We start from the raw sequence: 20,334 nt of genomic DNA, 5'->3' as shown, positions 1-20,334 counted from the left end.
GCTCTGGTGCAGGTCCGATAGCGAATCTGGCTTCACAGAGGGAGTTTGTGGAGTGTGCTCAGAGCAGAGCAGTGGCTGAGGCCCTGCCCAATCACACCACTGGAAAATTAAGACAATATCTCCTGCACGTTGAAATAGCAGCGCTCAGGAGCTGACATCACTACCTAATCACTGGGGAAAGTGAGAAACTGATAATCACTGATTAATCAAATATGAACACCCGCACCAGAGAGAGCGAGAGAGAGAGCGAGAGAGAGAGGGAGAGAGAGAGAGAGAGAGAGAGAGAGAGAGAGAGAGAGAGAGAGAGAAAAGGAGGAGCTAAGTCGCCACTAATCTCCTGACCAAACTTCCTTTAACCAGTGGTTGGATATTCTCATTCCTTCAGAAAGCACCCTGTTCGTCATGGTTAGGTAGACGTTGATATCTGTCCAGTCTTCTAATCGTACAAGGTTGACTAATCGCTTGCACTGGCGCACAATTTGCTGAGGTGTTCATTTCAGCAGGGAGGAAAACATGAAAGGTAGAGCAAGAAAAGGTAGATAAATAAATACTGCTATGTGTCTATTTTGTGAGTAGTATTGTTTGGATAAAGAGCCAGACACAGTCAAACACCATTTTTAGGTCTCGAAAGCTTGTGTGTAAATGTAACTGTTTTGTGTGTGTTCTATGTGCGTACCTTTGTGTACAATAACTGTATGTGTTGCATCGCCCACCCTTGCTCTCTCACTAACCCTGCTGCAGTCGCACTTCATCGCTCTCCCCTCACGAAACAATCTTTGGAGAGAGGAGCAGGGAGGAGAGGGGATATGAAAAGAAGGAGGGAAAGATGCAGCCTTGTGAGCCAATTTAAGAAATAACTGCTGATGCGTCAGCTATTGACTGTTTCGGCGCTCGTGATAACGCTCAAGGCGAAACTGTGGGCCAAATGACAGCGTCAACCGCCTGCAATAAACTGCAGCCCGCGAGACCAAGGGAGCTCTAATTGACAGCTGTCAAGCTAATGGGAGCCATGACGGAAGATTCTGGGGGGAAAAAAATCTGTTTATCAACCATCAACCGTACATCCTCGAGCAGGGAACTTTCCCTCCCTCCCTCTCGCTTTCTTTCTCCCTCTTCCTCTGTGCCTACCTTATTCAGCTTTTTCCCTCCCTCCCTCTCGCTTTCTTTCTCCCTCTTCCTCTGTGCCTACCTTATTCAGCTTTTTCCCTCCCTCCCTCTCGCTTTCTTTCTCCCTCTTCCTCTGTGCCTACCTTATTCAGCTTTTTCCCTCCCTCCCTCTCGCTTTCTTTCTCCCTCTTCCTCTGTGCCTACCTTATTCAGCTTTTTCCCTCCCTCCCTCTCGCTTTCTTTCTCCCTCTTCCTCTGTGCCTACCTTATTCAGCTTTTTCCCTCACCCCTTCTCCCTTTCTTTCTCGTTCTCCGCCCTCTCCGCTCTTAACCCTGTTCATTGTCGCTCACTTGCGGCTGTGAAAAAGGCAGAGGACGGCCATAACTAATCATAGTGTCAGTTGGCTGCCTGGGAGAGCCTCACTTTAGGGAGAGCAATGCAAGGCAAGGCAAGGCTGAGGAAAGGCCCATAATCCTGAGAAGACGGCCCAGGAGTAGACGCCTCACTCCGGAGGGGGGCACCAGGGACTGGGCTTCTGGGGACTACTGATCATGAGGCTGGGACACACAGACAAAGACTCATGTGGAGGCCTAGACCTCTTTTCGACTCCCACTCGTTGATTCTCCACATTTGGTTGCGTGATCTATCTACATGCTCTTTCTACTTCACTGTATTTTGGATTATGCTACGTTGTTCGACGTATGCTATGTTTCATTTTTTTTTTGCATACAGCTGCCTACATACATGTTGCCACTCACCAGGTCCGTCATTGTACCCCAAAAATCAGAGGTTCACAAAGCATGTGAGGGGATGGTCTAGAGGGGGGGGGGGGGGGGGGGGGGGGCTCTCTAGACCAGGCAGCTTGAATCTCCTTAATGCTTAGTGCCAAAGCAGAAACACATCAGGTCCCATTTTGACAGTCTTTGGTATGACTTGGCCGGGGAACGAACTCACAACCTTCCAATGTCAGAGCGGACACTCTAACCACAAGGACAATGAGTTGGTGCATATGTAAATTGAAGAATTTTGCATTTTTCAAACACCTGAAACAGCCTTTTCCTGCACTCTAGAGTCTTAATCATTATGCTTCATTCTATGTTTAAAAAAAGAAAAAAATAATATGTCTATTTTTCTGCATATCTAAGCATACGCTGTCTGTATACTACGGGCTGGTGGTTATTTTTTGAAAGAAATTTCTGCGTCTGTGCTAAAATATGGGTAAAAGATTGGAAGGAAAGTGAGTCCTATTCAGTATATTTGAGTTATTTCTTGCTTTTCTAAAGTCTACAATCTTCTCCAGCAGGCATTCCAGCTAAGATAGTTAGACAAGTTAGCCACACCAACTTGATCGATAGCCTGAAATGGCTTCCTGGTAGCTGGTTATGAGGTTGGGAACCTATCTGGGCCAGCTAAAGACAGCTTCATAAAATGTAGAAGTGGGTAGTAGTATCACAGAGAAAAAAGTAACCTATTTTATTATTATTTTTATATATATATTTTTTTACATTTTACAGGACAAATATGAGGGATCACGTGTCCCAACCATATAAAAAAACCATGAATAAATACAAGTAAATCATAGTGGATTTAGCCTCAGTGTTTCTAACTAAATCATAATATTCATATTCAAAAATAGCATCTCACTGTGATAACTAAGTTCATGAACTTTGCAGTCGTCAAACCCAACACAATCTAATGGATGTAGTGCACCTATTCATGAACAAATCCACTTGATTTTGAATAGAATTGAAATATAATTCTTTATAATTACATTTCTCATTAACTGAGGGTGGGGTGGACTGTGGAAGGTGATGTTTATGAAATCATTTTCTTTCCGTCTTAATAATTAATAGAATTATCATGACCAGCTTTTAAACTGGGATAATTAGCCTAATTAAGATGGCATGTTTCATTAAATTTCATTCGCCGAGACTGTGAAGGGGTAAAGCTTCGTACGAGCAAGGCACCAACAAGCCGCTGCTACCGACCCTTGAACTAGAGCGAATCAACCGCCGACACCAGCGACAGAGTGAATACAGTAACATTACACTATTACACAAACCCTTGGTTTTTTAGGCAAGAAGCAGAGACAAAGTATTATTACAAGAACATGCAAGCGGTGTGTGTGTGTGTGTGTGTGTGTGTGTGTGTGTGTGTGTGTGTGTGTGTGTGTGTGTGTGTGTGTGTGTGTGTGTGTGTGTGTGTGTGTGTGTGTGTGTGTGTGTGTGTGTGTGTGTGTGTGTGTGTGTGTGTGTGCGTGCGTGCGTGCGAGCTTGCTAGCGCGTGTGTGTGTGTGCGTGTGTATGTGTGTGTGCATGTGTGTGTGCGTGCGTGCGAGCTTGCTAGTGTGTGTGTGTGTGCGTGTGTGTGTAGTAACCTATGTGTCTACTGGGCACTGTATGAGGATGTGTATCCAGCATGAGTGCAACGTTAACACACATCAAGCATGATTAATCTCTCTCGCTCATCCACAATCAATCAAACACGCACAAAAATCACAGAAATCAGCTGCTTTTCCTCACCGCAATCTATCTCCCATCAAGCAGAACTAGAACTGTCATGATCTTTAATATTTTGTATAAATCATGTTTAGACCCTTTGAACACAATGCTGATAATAGGCATTTGGAAAATCAACTAATGTGGAAAAGCATCTATACCTTTGACTACATCGTGATCTAAGTGATGATGAGCAACGTCGACTAATTTCACAAGGCTTCTTCAAATATATATCTCACAGACAGCGGCCTGGCCCAAAAGCAATACAATTCTCTATGACAGTGTAGCAAAACAGCTACAACATCAGTGCAATGCTTTCCGAGTGTTTCGGGGCAAGAGGAACTACAGTACTACTCAGTAAGAGTAACATGGCATAACACAACTAGTGAAGGAGGAAAATAAAGTCCTACGTTTGATGTTCCCTCTTTCCTCCCCAAAACAATGATATGTTTGGTCTTGCAAGGCTTTGAAGCAGACAAAAAAAAACATTGTCCACTCCTAAACGGAGGAAGGTATTGTGGGAAAGGTATTGTGACTAGACAGAGAGAGTGGTGTGTGTGTGTGTGTGTGTGTGTGTGTGTGTGTGTGTGTGTGTGTGTGTGTGTGTGTGTGTGTGTGTGTGTGTGTGTGTGTGTGTGTGTGTGTGTGTGTGTGTGCGTGTGTGTGTGTGTGTTGCTGCTATGGGCCCCTCTTTCCCAGACAGACTTTTCGAGAGGCTAGTTTTTGGTGTTGTTACAGGGCTCCTGACCATTAAAAAGCAGCCTAATTCCAGCCAACGTGATTACCCAGGTACCCTAGCCCATTTGTCACCTGCAGCAGAAAATTGAGTTAGTGCACAACTAAAGGCATGGAGGACTGTGTAATATCAACTTGATTACATCAAACTAGCTGCAAACCTAATTGGGCTGGATGACAGTGTGTGGAGCTTGTCATCTCCAATCATTAGGGCTGTCACGAATCCATCAGCTTTACAGCTAATTAGGTGAACACTAATGAAGCTGGCAAAACAACTTTTCTTTTTATACGGCTGAGCAGCCCTTCCAGACTGGGGGGCTGAAAAAGGGAAAAGAGTGAGAGGAGAGAGAGAGGGAAGCAAAAAGAAGGAGAGAGGGAAGCAAAGAGAAGGAGAGAGGGAAGCAAAGAGAAGGAGAGAGGGAAGCAAAGAGAAGGAGAGAGGGAAGCAAAGAGAAGGAGAGAGGGAGAAATAGATTTTCTCATGAAACGCTCAAGGTTGCCGGGGACTGGATTTCCCAAAGTTCCTAATCAAGGCCCATCATCTGCCATCTTTTGCTCTTTCCATCACTATAGCGCAATCAATTTGTCACCACTCTTTGTGTGCCACGGAGCAGTCGTCAACCTTATAACTTGCAGCTGTGAGGGCTGCTGGGAAAGAAGGAGTGACGAAGGGTGGGAGGGGGTATACAGACCCTGTAAAAAATTACAGGAAGTTGCCTCGTCCAAAAAAATAATAACATCCCTCACTGCTCTTGTGTCTGTCCTCATCCGCTCATCAAACGAATTAAATGCCTTATTTTTCTCTCTCACTCTCTTGTCTGGGTTAAGAAGGCTTTGAGTCATCTCTCAGCCCCCCCTCGGCCCCCACCCCCAGCGTGTCCATTAGGCAAAAGCGTTTTGATAAAGTAAAGCCCAGGCCCAACGTATGGAGAAACAAAATGAGAGCAGTCACTCTGCCAACTTCTGATTGACCATTAGAGCCATTGATGAATGTGGCTGTCAGAAGGAGACAATTAAATCAAATATGAAACAAAGTCGCTTTGACGGGTCATTCTGATGGAGCAAACCATTCTCCCGTCTCCCGATTAGGCCTAATAGTTACATTTTTCATAGAAGCACTGTGTGTGCGTGCAAGATAAAATTGTTTGTGTCTGTATGTGAGAGAGAGTGTGTGTGTGTGTGTGTGTGTGTGTGTGTGTGTGTGTGTGTGTGTGTGTGTGTGTGTGTGTGTGTGTGTGTGTGTGTGTGTGTGTGTGTGTGTGTGTGTGTGTGTGTGTGTAGTAAAGTGAGCGAGTGTTTGGATTACTATAATAATTGCATAATATTGAGTTTTGATAGTATATTTTAAGTGGATTTGACTTTGGTGCTTGTTATAGTTTTGTTATAGGCTAAAGGTTGCAGTAGTAGAGATGAATTTACATGTAGGCTATGTTGCAGAAAACTTAACTACACTTGAAAGCATATAGGTAAATGCAGCCTAAATTGTGATGGTAATGAAGCACATGTCTCACAAATAAGAATAATACTTATTGAATCTTAAAACAGGTAGCCTGTATACTTCAACACCCTGGTGCTTCAAACAATACTTTCAAAAGCGGACAAAAACCCCGGAAGTTTGAGTCATAAAGCAACAGTATGAGAACAGAAGTCTGATTCAAATTTTAAAAAATGTTTTTTTTTTTTACAACAGAATGGTAGCTAGGTAACTACCATGTTGTAGCATACCCTAATTATTTATATAGAGTAGAATATATGATGTGTTCCATGACCTAAGTAAGATCTGATTAAACCCTATTTGGAACAGTCAGTGTGGTTTATTCTCTATGTTTAAGAGAGAGAAGATAAAATTAAATGTGGCCTTTGGCTCTGACAACGTGAAAAGTACAAAAGAAGCAATTAAATATGTTTTAAATGGCTAGTTGTCATACCAGACATGACGTCACGTGAACCGGCGTTGCTATGGGGAGTGATTTATTTGTGTTTATCCGGAAAGAATAGATCAAAGACAAGCCAAATGACGGGCAATCAATCAGCCGTCAAAATCAAAGATGGCAATTGTCCATTAAAGCCTCTTCCAGTCCACGTCTCCCCTAGAGTCGGCTGCGAAATAATCTTTAAGTATTTCCCAGAAAGGAGAAATCAGCCAAGGGAAACTAGGCGAAAGTTGACATTTTGTGATCAAATGTTTTAGCATGCACAAAGCCCCAAACGAGCATCAAAGGAAATCATGACAGTCAGCTGACACGAGCCCCCTTTTCCTTACGCTTCTTTATAGATCTCTAATTCAAGGAGTCAATATCTGCACCCTACGGAGGGAGGAAGGGAGAGTAGGCTAAAATAGGGCAAAAGGGAGAGACCTATCAAAGCTAAAGTTGTCTTTGACTAGTCGGATAGAGCTACGGCCTGGAAACCTTTTATGTCTTCCGAGAACTGTTGTGAGCAGATCGTTCATCGAATGGAATCATTGTTGCCCCAGAAGTTGGAAAAAATTATATACTGAGAACATTTAAACAATGTTGCCAATAACTAGGCTATGTAGCCTAATGGGCTATGTAAGTATGCTGATAATGCAGATTACTATTAAAATAGTACGTGGCTAGTATCAAACGTGGTCTACGTGGTTGTAAAAAAAAGCACATCCCCTTCAAAGGGAAAGTACAAAAAAACCTAATAGCTAGTAGCCTAACCATCCCTCTTTGAGTGAATGGGTATTTGCCATTTCCTCCCACAGTAGCCTACGCTACGATGTAGCTACACGCACATGATTCAGTACTATACATGGTAGGACCAGAGTGAAGGCAATGGAAATACCGCAGCAGTCGTAGTAAAAAGAGAGGTGATAACATGCATATCATAGAATCGTACCTGCTGCACGCCGGGGCGCTTGCTGTTTCCTCCGCGGCATGCTTATTTCGGGGTTCTGAAGAGTTCTTCTCTAGCCCCAGAGATCCCTAGCTGGTCCGCTCTTCTTTGATAGAGGCGCTTCCTTACACGGTACCCGGGGCGCTTTCAGAAGGCTGACATAGATCGGCAGTTTTCAAACAAAAATGCAGACATTGAAGAAAGGGTAGATCTGAAGATGAAGAAGAACAAGCGTTTTTTTTCTTTTTCCTGTTCGACTTGGATATCACAGTGTGTTTGAGACCGGGAGTACAGTGGCGGGGGGAAAAAATCTTCAGCCTCAATGTGATTCTCACTCCGTGTTGGAGGCTGCAACAGGCAAGCTTAAAGGAAAACGAAATGAACGCGTCACTCAAAGTCTGCAAACAGGGGCAAACATCAAGCGCTGTCACATTTATTGTGCCTTGCACCTCCAATGGCTAGCTAGCTCTTGTCATATAAGCATCACATGTCTGCTGTCCCTCACCGCAGCCCCATAACGGTGTCTGATGCGAACTATACAGTCTATACAGAATTTTTAAAAGTAAGCTTTGCTATTTGCTAGAAATCATTAATGGGCATTTTCAAAAGTCATTCATGCATGCTGGAGACCAAATGCTGATACAATAGCATAACTGTAAGGAGGAGAGCACCGTTCCACTCTTTGGCTACACATGGACACAAAACTATGTATTCTTCCCTGGGCTATTGGACTATCTTAATGTTGACTAGATGTTAATGGCATACTTACTCAATCGGTTGATTTACTGCGTTATCCATGAGGAGTTTGATTCTGGTAATCACACGCAATTTAAAAACCAGCAAGGCAGCATCTCAGCGTCGCTGTAGCCATCGTATGAAAATCCCAGTGTTTCCAAGTCCCCTTAAAACATCAACAAATATATATATAAATATATATTCTTTTAAGATAGAGCGATAAAGACAAACGTTGAAAGAAGAGATGGACGGACTTGTCGCCCACACGCTGGCTCGCTCCGTTATTTTGTCCAAGCGCGTTCAAAATCCACTGAGAGCAGTTCGAATCGATGAGATACGTGCTTGATTGGGTATCCCTTGTTGTAATAATGTACATCAGAAGGAGGGGATGGACTCGTGCTGTGCCTCAGCTGCTCTGAGAGCATGGATCAGCAGCTATTGCCAAACACTTTCTTGGCTGCTAATAGCACTTTTCCCCCTTCTTTGTGTGGCTGATAGCAGCTATTTAAAACGGCAACAGCGAATCAGACGAGTCTTCCTTACTGCAAGATCCCTTCTTCTGTTCAAGTGAGTCAGGCACAAAATCCGAATCATGCGCTCTCCTTGTTTTTGTTGATACAGAATGGAAAGAATAATAGGCTAGTTTTTTTAACGGTAAGATCAAAATGATGCACACATCCCCATCCTTCAGATTTGGGACCATCACAGACACTATCAGCTTTTTCTTTCAAATGTTTCCCTCGCAGTAAAGAAAAAACTTACAGATAATTTTCTGTATTATTTAGGGGGAAAGTGGATAAATTGTCCATCTTTTTCAGATCATCTTCAAGATCGAATACAATTGGTCCGCTGTCTGCTGCAAAGGTTATGACTGTGGGCGCAAATTATTTTCTCGAAAACCAGAACACGGTAAGTTGTCAAAGGATTTTTTTTCTTCTGCCAGATGTGTGTGTCCGTGTCTTTGCCGTGTCGTGGTTTCCCAGTCTCATGCTAGTCAATAGTCAGAAATATCTGACCGGCAGGGGAGTCGCTCGATAGGAACAAGATCTCCTCTCCGTTCGCCAAGCTTGTTGGGGGACGAGAAAGAACAGTCTTTCACTGATTCCGGATGTTTTAGCCTAATCTCGCTGCGTATGCCACTACACCACTGCATGCCGTTAGATCCGCCCAAGCATCTGTCCGTCTAACCATTGGCGCATCCATCAGTGTCACACGCTCTGCACACTCGCACCGACCATACCCCTCTCAGTAGACACAACAGCCTCGGCATAGAGCCTTTTCTTTTCTGACACATTCGCTTTGGTCAACAAGCTGGAGGTTTTCAGTGGTCTAATGGTCGACATTCTCATGTCCTAATACAAGAAATCTAAAGGGAATCAATGCAGATTTGATGCAATCGGTAGCTTTTCACTAGCATTGCATTGAGACAGTGGGCTATGTAAAGCTGTGCGCCTCTCTGCCTCTAGTCGTCTGAAGCCTACTGTCAACTCTGGAAAGCCACTGCTACCTGAAAGATTCACTATGTTTTTTAAATGCAAACTATGGAAACCATATACACATTTTGTCTCAAATGGACTAAAAACATCGTATCCAAAGTTGTATTTGGTTTGTGCGTAAAGACGCGTAAAAGTGGTGCTTTTTGGGAACGCACCAAAAGTCAAAGCGCAATAAAGCGCTTTACTTGAGATAGGCTGACTGATATCTCCTAATGGTGCTGAGGACTAAATTAGTTGTGGAAGTGGAAGACAACTGGAAAGGATTGTCTGTACATCTGTACAGTGTTCAATAGGCCTATTATGAAATATACTGCTGAGAATGATGCAACATGTTTCCAAGACAATGTTGAAGAATGTGAGATTATTTATTTTTTTGCATACAATTTTACAGTAGTACATAGTGCATAGCAATTCGATAACTTGACCGTTCTCTTGGCGTTACTTTACTTTCAGTCCAGTATTCGGTTACATTTCTAATCTACTCCTAATCATTCGCTCCCTCTATTGAAAATAGTGTGCCAATGGCATAAGTAAAGGCTACAATACATGAGCCATATTTAAAATAAAATTGTATCGTGAAGTAAAATGTAAAGATGTCAATTATGCCCATTTGTTGGAGTGTGTGTGTGTGTGTGTGTGTGTGTGTGTGTGTGTGTGTGTGTGTGTGTGTGTGTGTGTGTGTGTGTGTGTGTGTGTGTGTGTGTGTGTGTGTGTGTGTGTGTGGCTACGAGTGAGTGACCAGTACAGCATTTCAACTTCAAGATTAACGTCACAAAACGCTATTGTTTTAATTAATATGATTTATCTTGAACATGTTTCTGCCTCATTCGTTGTTTTCAATGCCAAATAGAAATTCGTCATATCCCTCATTCTGTTTGCAGATATATGATTCAGGCCATTATGTTCACAGGTTAGGCCAAACGTGCATGCCATTACAGCTTTGGATAGGTCTACTGAATTAAAAAAGACCGCAATAATTTTCCCTGCTAAAACAAAAGTTGAAGCTTGTGATTCATCCAGTTGGAGTTAGTTTCCATGTTTAGCAGTGTAGCACATTGAAGCCTATATTTAGATTTGAAGGAATGTGACGAGGCTAACTGCAACTCTTTTCTTCAGATATGGATTCCTTAAAAAGTTGGAATTATAATGACGTTTATGATTATTTAAACTTAACTTTATATATATTCAGTAAACCAGAAGTATAGAAGAAGCATGCCAAAAAACGATTGTTCTTACTGATGTTTGTTCTGTTGTTAGGAGTTTGTTAACTACAACAGTATTTAATGTTTATTATTATTATTAAAAAACATGAAAATATATTTTGGAATTACCCTTTATTTGAAAACTAAGGCTGCGAGCTTTGCTTGGTAGGCTTCTGTGGGACCTTTGTTGATTTATTCTAGCAAAGGCCTACTCCTTATCCTTAATATTGCAAAAAGTGCAGTCATTCTCTCGACAAGTATCTTATAGTAAATTACCCTTTGGTACATGTGTGTGTCTCTCTCTGTGAGTGTGTGTGTGTGTGTCTGTGTGTGTGTGTGTGTGTGTGTGTGTGTGTGTGTGTGTGTGTGTGTGTGTGTGTGTGTGTGTGTGTGTGTGTGTGTGTGTGTGTGTGTGTGTTTGTGTGTGTATGTGTGGGACAGAAGACAGGCATTGAAAGAGAGAGAGAGATGGGGGGAGAGGGCACATATTTAGCGTCTTTCCCTTTATTGCTCGTTGACATGTAACTTAATCACCACCTCTGTTTGTAACTGTGATAATGATTCGAGTGACCATGGTTTCTGCAGAGGCAAATGCATTTATATTTCTGTTCAGATACTGTTTTCTACTGTGCAATTATCAAGGTAAAGTGTATTTGTATGCACATGCACAACAATAATGGGTCTGTTCATTAAGTCAACTTATGATAACTGTTAGGCTATGAAACTGGTTTTATGCTCGCACATTCTTGTTCATAATAGGCTACAGAAGAAAAAAATCGGACAGCTATAATTATTTGTTTTATAACGCCCACGCATGGCACAGAGAGCAAGCTTTTTTGCAGACCTTACCTTGTAACATACTTTATAGACAAAAGCACGGGGAAAAATGTCTGTTTAATTTCCAATGTGTTTAATACATTTAGTCAATTTCCATATGCACATATGCTAAGTTAAAAGTCAGATACTTTTCTTGGTATATATTTGTGATATTCATTTTTTAACTTTCAACTCCATTTTGTTACTCAGAGCTTGGAGCAACTTCCCTCATAACGCCCCCGCTACTCCAACACCTGTTTTGGATCTTTCTAACTATCGTTAGACCTCCCTTTTCCTTTAGGGACAATAAGACAGCGACTTATCAAAGATTGCATGATGATCAAATCAGTGTTAGAGAAGAATCAGAACCCCACCTGGACGTTTCATATGATTTTTGGTAGCCTATCGCATGTTGCCTCTAAATGCCAAGTTTTGTTAATGACTATAAAGCATTTGGCCTAGTCATTTGTCTTTGGTCAAATCTATTGTGTTGGCTAAACGTGGTGCTATTTTATTCCATACCGATCACACTTGTTTTCTCGTTTTAGTCAACTCGATATATATTTGATGGTTGAAGACTTCGGTGGTGCTATAGAATAGGCTAGCCCCCCAAAGGTAATTCATCAAAAGTTACTTCTGAGTCCGTCTAATTTACTGTGCTGTTTCTTTTGCTTGAATAATTATTTTTGGGGTGGCACCGTGTGCATCCACTGTGCGCATCACTTTTTTTCCACACATACCTGGGCTTTACCATTATAATGTAACCCCGTTGACTATTTTTGTTTCAAAAACACTGACATTTTATACATTTTCATTTGTTTTTGTAATTTTTTATAATCCATCTATCAATCTATCAAGCAACATGTTAATGTAATTATTAAGCCCTTTTTACATCAGCAGATGTCACAAAGTGCTTATACAGAACCCAGCCTAAAATCCCAAAGAACAAGCAATGCAACTACATTGATCAAATAGCATATTGTTAATAAATTTTTAATTCCATTCGTTGCACTACATTTGGTCAATATATCTAGCCCACATTGGATATTGGGAATTTCAGTAGGCCTACGATATGTCCATAGACCAAACTAACTTATTTGACCAATGTACCCTGTAAGGGCAGGACAACGTTACCAACATGATACCCGTATGGTTATTTACTACATTCACCGCACCAACTGTGTTGTAGGACCTCTCGAGTTTACGCAGCCGAGCAAGTGGCAAATAATTAGCTACAGCGGTATTTGGAGCACACAGAGAGAGGTGGACCATCACTTTCACAAACTCACCAGAGGCTTACATAAAAGCCATTATAACCTGCAGTTTGAGATAACATATTTTACGCATAAAGGTTTATAATTGCCGCTACTGTGACCTTAGCTCCCCCGGGAATATTTGCAATAGACTCCCGCCGTGGCGTCGGAGTCAGCTGCGCAGTACCAGGGTCGGGTAGGTCATATGATAGCAGTGCTGCGGGACCCATGGAGGCGCGCATCACACAGTTGCAAAACCTACTCTTGGTTCTGGGGTAGAGGATGGGCTTTCAGCCATGTGTATACTTTTCTTCCTCCTAAAAACGGATATTTGGGAAATAAAGAGAACTGGAGCATGAATAGATAAGAATGGGATTTGTAAATAGTGTTTTTATATATCTCTGAGCCCGTGCACCATCAGGGATTTTATAGTGATCACATTGGCGAAGAGAGTGCGCTCGCCTGATCCATTCAGCTTCACGGCACACTTGTTCCTAGTAGACTGTATAAAATTCGCAAGGAAGGGATTGGCTAAAGCCTCCTAGAATAAGAGTCGAAGTATTTGGTGTCTATAGTGGAAACAAGAGGCTTCTGGCAAAGGAAATTCTAATGTGTGGAAAGAGGACTTTAAACCTATTGGTATTTCTGAGATCAGTAATATAAATATATATATATATATATATATATATACATATATATATATATATATGGATTTGTATTTATTTATTAAGTTCTACCTCCCCCTTCCCAATGCATCCAGGCTGCATACTCCTCAGGTCAAAGTTCACAAATCTACCTTTTTTCTTTAGAAGAAGAGAAGGTGATTTGCCAGCGACCATTTTCCATGTTCAGAGGTAAAATATGAAATAACATATGAAATTATTTTTATCACAATTTATTTAAATAAAATGATTTATCACAGTTTTTCACAGCTGTTAGCATAATTGGCCAACTCCAATTTAGGGCAGAGTTATCATCCAAACCAACTCAAATATCAGTCAAAGTCATCTCAACAAGACATATCCTGCACGTTGACTCTGAAAACACAGAGATGGAATGTTATAGGTAGTGGATGCAGGTATTTTCTTCTGTCTCCCAGTGTCCTCCCTCCTTTCCATAGCTCGGGTGTGCTGTGCGAGCTTCCAGGGTTGAGAGGGCAAGTGCTGACCAGCCCTCTTTCTCTGTCTGTTACTAGGTCACCAAGCCTCCCCCTCCAACCCTCCCGGCCGCTAGCCACCAGGGAGAGGGTAATTTAAGCCCTCCTTGATGTACCCTATTCATCACTGTCCCAGAGACCCGCTTCAAAATTAAAGTCTGATCTACAAAGTTAAACCAAAATGAGATAAATAAAAAAATGGCAGAGGTCAAAGAGGGTTGGACAAGTCAGAATACAAGGTGGTGTTTTGCTGTGCTTGATTTATGTTTTTGGGGGGGAATGGTGAGAAATGAATACATTAATAACCCATTGGATCAAGTGAGCCTGTGTCACAGCCAGACCTAATAACACTGCTGTTGTTTCAGCAGTTTAGTTGTTGATCCGGTCTGCAATACAGGAAATAGACCTAGGTTCCTCCCCAATGAGGTGGAGAGCAGTGTTGCCTAGTATACAATGTTGTTGTGTCAGTATTGTTCCATCGGAGACGTTGCAGGATGCTCTCATTTTATTCAAGCACATCTATTGAGTTGAACGACGCGGCAGATCATGCATTGCCTTTTCTCAGCGTAATGTGTTGCTGAAACTTTCATGGTTTGTTTTTTGGGGGTTTGGGTCAATTTTATTCCAATTCAGTCAATTCAAATAGTAAACTGACGTTTTCCATTTTCCTTAACATGTTTCAATGACAAAGATTTGGAATTGGAATTTCAGTTTATTCCAGATTTGACTGAATTTGAATAGACTTGACCCCAGCCTATTAATACATTTAATGTGTTGGCTAACTTCTAATTCATTTTCACTGGATGAAGATATTGCCGCTTGTTAATATGTGTTTAAACAAATATGCTTGTTTGAAACTCAAACATAAGAAGTACAACTATGTCAAGTTTACTGAGTTGTGGGTTTTGGATAAACCATGTGACATGGAGTACTGCTGTGAGTCAATCCTTCCTTATGGTGAGTAAAGACAGAGAGAGCGAGCAAGAGAGAGTGATAGAGGGAGGGCGGGATGGAGTGAGAAATAGACAGAGGGACAAGTAGGGAGTGCAATAGGTAGAAAGGAAGACAGAGAGGGAGGAAGGGATGGAGGGAGGGAGGGAGAGTGAGGGATGGAGGAAGATAAGGAGAGAGATAGAAAGAGGAAAGGGTGTGTGTGTGTGTGTGTGCGTGTGCGTGCGCATATGATGTGAGTGCATGCAGTGTGTCTGTGTATGTTTCTATGTATGCAGCGTGTGCATGTGCCTGTGTGTTTTGGTACAGTATGTCTGGGTGGGTGTGTGTGTGTGTAGGTCCTGATCCTAGGCGGTGTATGGTAAACAGGAACGCTTTCTGTGGCAGGAGGAATTTCCCCCAGCAGCCCCCTATATCAGTAATAGTGCCGGTAATGAGCTGCAGCTGTCAGTGTGGTTTCCTCTCCTCGTCTGTGATTCATGTTCCAGCTCTCCAAGATCTACAACTGGAACAAATGTTTACCCCCAATGAGAACCAGACAAACAGGGAACCAAGCACAAATAAAAAAAGGGAAATACTGGCCATTTTTGTTTTGTTTTCCTAATGCAAGCCACCCCTGACGTGCACACCTTACAGCAAACCCACTTAGAATAGATAAGGACGCAAAATGACAGATCGTCTTCTCAAGCATTTAGGAAGTGCCCGTATTTCTCATGTCTCTGTATATTTAGAGTTAAATGGGGTTGACCACTGAATTATCATGTCCTGTCACTAACACTACGCTGTTATATCCATTTCTCTGATAATGCCACAGATAGAGACACAACATATAGATGTTAATGATGTTAGACTGCTGGAATAAGGCTTTGAGCTGCATGCTGGGGCGGCAGGTAGCCCAGCGGTTAAGAGTGTTGGACCAGTAACTGAAAGGTTGCTGTTAAAGAAATCCGGGAGACGACTAGGTGAAAAATCTGTCGGTGTGCCCTTGAGCAAGGCACTTAACCCTAATTGCTCCCGTAAGTCACTCTGGATAGGAGTGTCTGTTTAAATGTTTTTAAAAAATGAGGAAGAGATGAGATCACCTAGTTAAAGCCCACGCTATCAGTCTGCAGTGATGTCACCAGCAGGGAACTGAATCACAGGCCGAGTCAGACACACATGGTCAAGTCATTAGGAGGGTTTTCCTACAGTAAAGTACTGTACAGGCTCTGCTTTCACTGTAGTGTGTGGTCTTTGCTAGGCAGTGACTTACACCAATACTGAAATACTACAGTTTGCCTTTAAACAGACTCCTAATGTAAAAGGGCAGATTGTAATGTTATGCCACCAACAAATTTGTTGGACTTTTTGTGGGTGTGTAGTATTATTTACAGAAACAGAAACTGTGGTTGAAGTTCTTTTCTGAATTGGAGTCCATCTATTGTGAAGCCAAATCCAGGTAGCACATAACGTTCTGAAAAGCACATGTTGCTCATGATCTTGTTGAGCGTGTGCCCGTCCTATGGTTAGTTTTTTGCACACAAACTTCCCACAACTTTCTGGGAATGGTGCAGGATAGTTGCTTTGCTTTGGAACCTTCTCAGCGCATGTTGGTGACAACAGTACGTTTAATTTAACATTCAAAAATAACCTTCACATTGTGCTTGAGCACATGCTATCCCAGCTAGCATATTTGGCTCCTTGGAAGTTGTGGGAACATATGTTTTTTGTTACACATTGGTTGTGGGAACGAAAGCCATATGTTTCCTGACCGGTAAAACTGAACGTTATTGAAACATTCTGAGAACGGAAGTGAACATTTTGTCTGTTCTGGGAACATTTATTTTCAGGTTGCAGGGAGTGTTTTTTTTTTAACATACAGTAGCTTCTGCTCAGTGCTCCCACTGCTCCACTGCCACTTCCCCCTCATTGACATGGAGGGGGGTAACTTCATGTTGGACACTAAAGTTACCGTCAACATTTTTCGAACTATGCATTCCATGCCTCAAGCACGACTTCTTGTTGTAGCCGACACAAAAGACACGAAGGGGTTGTTCACACACACTTTGTTGTCTGTTGCAACGGTATGTTTAGGCGACCAAACACAAGCAAGACTCGTACAGGCAGTCAACATAGAGGTGGAACAGCTAGGTAGCCTACTCGTGCGGTACTTGCATGATCATTGAGTCGTTCAAAGGCAGACAGGTTTTTGCCCGATGCAAAACTCAAGTGGGGATATACATTCTTTTTTCAAGAACTCTGGCTCGTGGCTACGATATGGCAGAAAGTATAAAGATTAGGCTACATCATCACACAAAACACTTGTTTTCGCTCCAATGCAATGTGTAGGGACTGCATCCTGCTTGAGCAACTGCAATATCCGTTACAACAGACAGAGGTTGTATAACCTGCAATAAATATTTTTGGGAATGTTCGTTCAAATCGCTGCAGGGTTTTTATTTTATTTTATTTTATTTGTGTTGTTCAGAAATATGAGGCGGAGACAAAGGCTACATCATCATGGTTCAGAAGAGTGTGAGTAAACAGAGAAATGTAACTGGAGGTGGAGTGTGTGCAGTAGCTACGTATTGTGCGTAAAATAACACATGCTCATAAAGTGATCTGGATCCTTAGCTTTGAGAAATATGTTTCCGTAGGGGTGGGAAGGGGCGAGACGGGGTGAAAACTCCATATTCGTAGCTACAGCCTTTTAATTATACAACATAAACTCAGCAAAAAAAGAAACGTCCCCTTTTCAGGACCCTGTCTTTCAAAGATAATTCGTAAAAATCCCAAAAATGTCACAGATTTTCATTTTAAAGGGTTTAATAAACACTGTTTCCCATGCTTGTTCAATGAACCATAAACCATTAATGAACATGCACCTGTGGAACGGTCGTTAAGACCCTAACAACTTACAGACGGTAGGCAATTAAGGTCAGAGTTTTGAAAACTAAGTCACTAAAGAGGCCTTTCTACTGACTCTAAAAAACACCAAAAGAAAGGTGCCCAGGGTCATCTGTGTGAACGTGCCTTAGGCATGGTGCAAGGAGGCATGAGGACTGCAGATCAATAAATTGCAATGTCCGTACTATGAGATGCCTAAGACAGAGCTACAGGGAGACAGGATGGACAGCTGATCGTCCTCGCAGTGGCAGACCACGTGTAACAACACCTGCACAGGATTGGTATGTCCGAACATCACACCGGCGGGACAGGATGGCAACAACAGCTGCCCGAGTTACACCAGGAACGCACAATCCCTCCATCAGTGCTCAGACTGTCCGCAATAGGCTGAGAGAGGCTGGACTGAGGGCTTGTAGGCCTGTTATAAGGCAGGTCCTCACCAGATATCATCGTCGCCAATGGCACAAACCCACTGTCGCTGGACCAGACAGGACTGGCAAAAAGTGCTCTTCACTGATGAGCCGCGGTTTTGTCTCACCAGGGGTGATGGTCGTATTCTCGTTTATCATCGAAGGAATGAGCGTTACACCAAGGCCTGTACTCTGGAGCGGGATCGATTTATTTGGAGGTGGAGGGTCCGTCATGGTCTGGGGCAGTGTGTCACAGCATCATCAGACTGAGCTTGTTGTCATTGCAGGCAATCTCAACGCTGTGCGTTACAGAGAAGACATCCTCCTCCCTCATGTGGTACCCTTCCTGCAGGCTCATCCTGACATGACCCTGCAGCATGACAATGCCACCAGCCATACTGCTCGTTCTGTGCGTGATTTCCTGCAAGACAGGAATGTCAGTGTTCTGCCATGGCCAGCGAAGAGCCCGGATCTCAATCCCATTGAGCACGTCTGGAATCTGTTGGATCGGAGGGTGAGGGCTAGGGCCTTTCCCTTCAGAAATGTCCGAGAACTTGCAGGTGCCTTGGTGGAAGAGTGGGGTAACATCTCATAGCAAGAACGGGCAAATCTGGTGCTGTCCATGAGGAGGAGATGCACTGCAGTACGTAATGCAGCTGGTGGCCACACCAGCTACTGACTGTTACTTTTGATTTTGACCACCCCTTTGTACAGGGACACGTTATTCAATTTCTGTTAGTCACATGTCTGTGGTACTTGTTCAGTTTATGTCTCAGTTGTTGAATCTTGTTATGTTCATTCAAATATTTCCACATGTTAAGTTTGCTGAAAATCAATGCAGTAGACAATGAGAGGACGTTCCTTTTTTTGCTGAGTTTAGAATGTTCTCTGAACGTTACTAATGTTTTCTTGTGGTTTTTATGGAAAGTTTTCTTTACATTCTGAGAACGGAATGTATGTTTTTATATAACATTCTCAGAACGTTCTCTGAACGTTACTAAAGTTTTCTTGTGGTTTTTATGGAAAGTTTTCTTTACATTCTGAGAACGGAATGTATGTTTTTATATAACATTCTCAGAACGTTCTCTGAACGTTACTAAAGTTTTCTTGTGGTTTTTATGGAAAGTTTTCTTTACATTCTGAGAACGGAATGTATGTTTTTATATAACATTCTCAGAACGTTCTCTGAACGTTATTAAAGATTTCTTGTGGTTTTTGTGGAAAGTTTTCTGAAAGTTTTCTAATCTTCTGAGAGTTGATTTGGTTCGGGTTTATGGTTTGCCCAACATTGTAAACTATGTTTGAGACAAACGCATGGCCTTGGCTGTGTGAGAAGCGCTCCAGTATCTCTCACATAACTAGAATGAGATTCACTTTCTATGATCTCTCTCCCTCTCTGCTCTGATAGACATGAACCTGCAACTCTCATCTCTCCAGCATTGCACTTTATCATTTATTTTCTTATAGAATCATAGCCGCGCAAAGGGTTCTGAAGGAACTGCAGCATCCCTGATAAATTGAAATAAATTTGCTAAAGTTATAGAATTACTGCTCTCTGTTCAGAATTAAAGAAATAATTCAGAATAGCCTACTACCTCATGAGAAGGCCTATCATTTAGCCACATAGGATCAATAGCTTTTTAAAAAAAATGTATTGCCTAGCTGTGGTTTGTAGCCCAATAACAAGAAATAGCCTACATCTGGCGCAAATCTGGCAGTGAAAAAACAGCACACATACAAAACAGGTCTTCCGCAATATTTCAAAATACAAATGAGGGAAAACACAAGTCGGAAAAGCAAATGGCTCCTGCTGAAAAGAGAAGACTGTGCTGTAGGTTACTAAAATATTTGATCAACTTCCAAATATTGTTTTACGAAAGAGAGAGAGAGAGAGACGGGCTTTTGGCATGAGCATCACCAGCGACTGAGCTGCGCATCATTGGGTGAGTCAGTGGAACTGGAAAGCATGTTTAGGACTATGACTTCCTCCTCATATTGTAGCCTACATTGTGGGTCTCCACACACCTAGGTCTAGGCTACTGATGGATTCAAGACAAGGTCCTTTTCATTGATAGCAGATTCTCAGTTTGTCAGTGTCAAAGTAGCCTGTGCGGTAAAATTTAAAAAAAAATGTGCGGTATTAAAAAAGATTCAGGCAAAGTCACCAGTCATGTAGGGGCGGCAGGTTGCCTAGTGGTTAGAGCATTGGGCCAGTAACCGTAAGGT

General features: G+C 42.3%; 1 protein-coding gene and 1 long non-coding RNA gene across 3 annotated transcripts in view; one reads left to right on the top strand and one right to left on the bottom strand.

The window, feature by feature from the left end:
- tshz3b (teashirt zinc finger homeobox 3b) overlaps positions 1 to 9,314 on the bottom strand; it is a 35,461-nt gene extending 26,147 nt beyond the window's left edge. Inside the window, exons 1-2 of the mRNA XM_031809473.1 lie at positions 7,973 to 9,314; positions 7,207 to 7,565 (exon numbers count right to left, since the gene is read on the bottom strand). Coding sequence (XP_031665333.1) covers positions 7,207 to 7,246 — 40 coding nt within the window. The 5' untranslated portion in view covers positions 7,247 to 7,565; positions 7,973 to 9,314. The remainder of the gene's footprint in view (positions 1 to 7,206; positions 7,566 to 7,972) is intronic.
- LOC116358298 (uncharacterized) overlaps positions 8,391 to 20,334 on the top strand; it is a 22,315-nt gene continuing 10,371 nt past the window's right edge. For both annotated transcript variants that reach the window (XR_004206189.1, XR_004206188.1), the window contains exons 1-2: positions 8,391 to 8,505; positions 8,757 to 8,847. This is a non-coding gene — a long non-coding RNA (uncharacterized LOC116358298). The remainder of the gene's footprint in view (positions 8,506 to 8,756; positions 8,848 to 20,334) is intronic.

Source organism: Oncorhynchus kisutch, linkage group LG3 (assembly GCF_002021735.2).
Source record: "Oncorhynchus kisutch isolate 150728-3 linkage group LG3, Okis_V2, whole genome shotgun sequence".
NCBI classification, from domain to species: Eukaryota; Metazoa; Chordata; class Actinopteri; order Salmoniformes; family Salmonidae; genus Oncorhynchus; species Oncorhynchus kisutch.
This window is presented reverse-complemented; position numbering and strand designations above follow the sequence as displayed.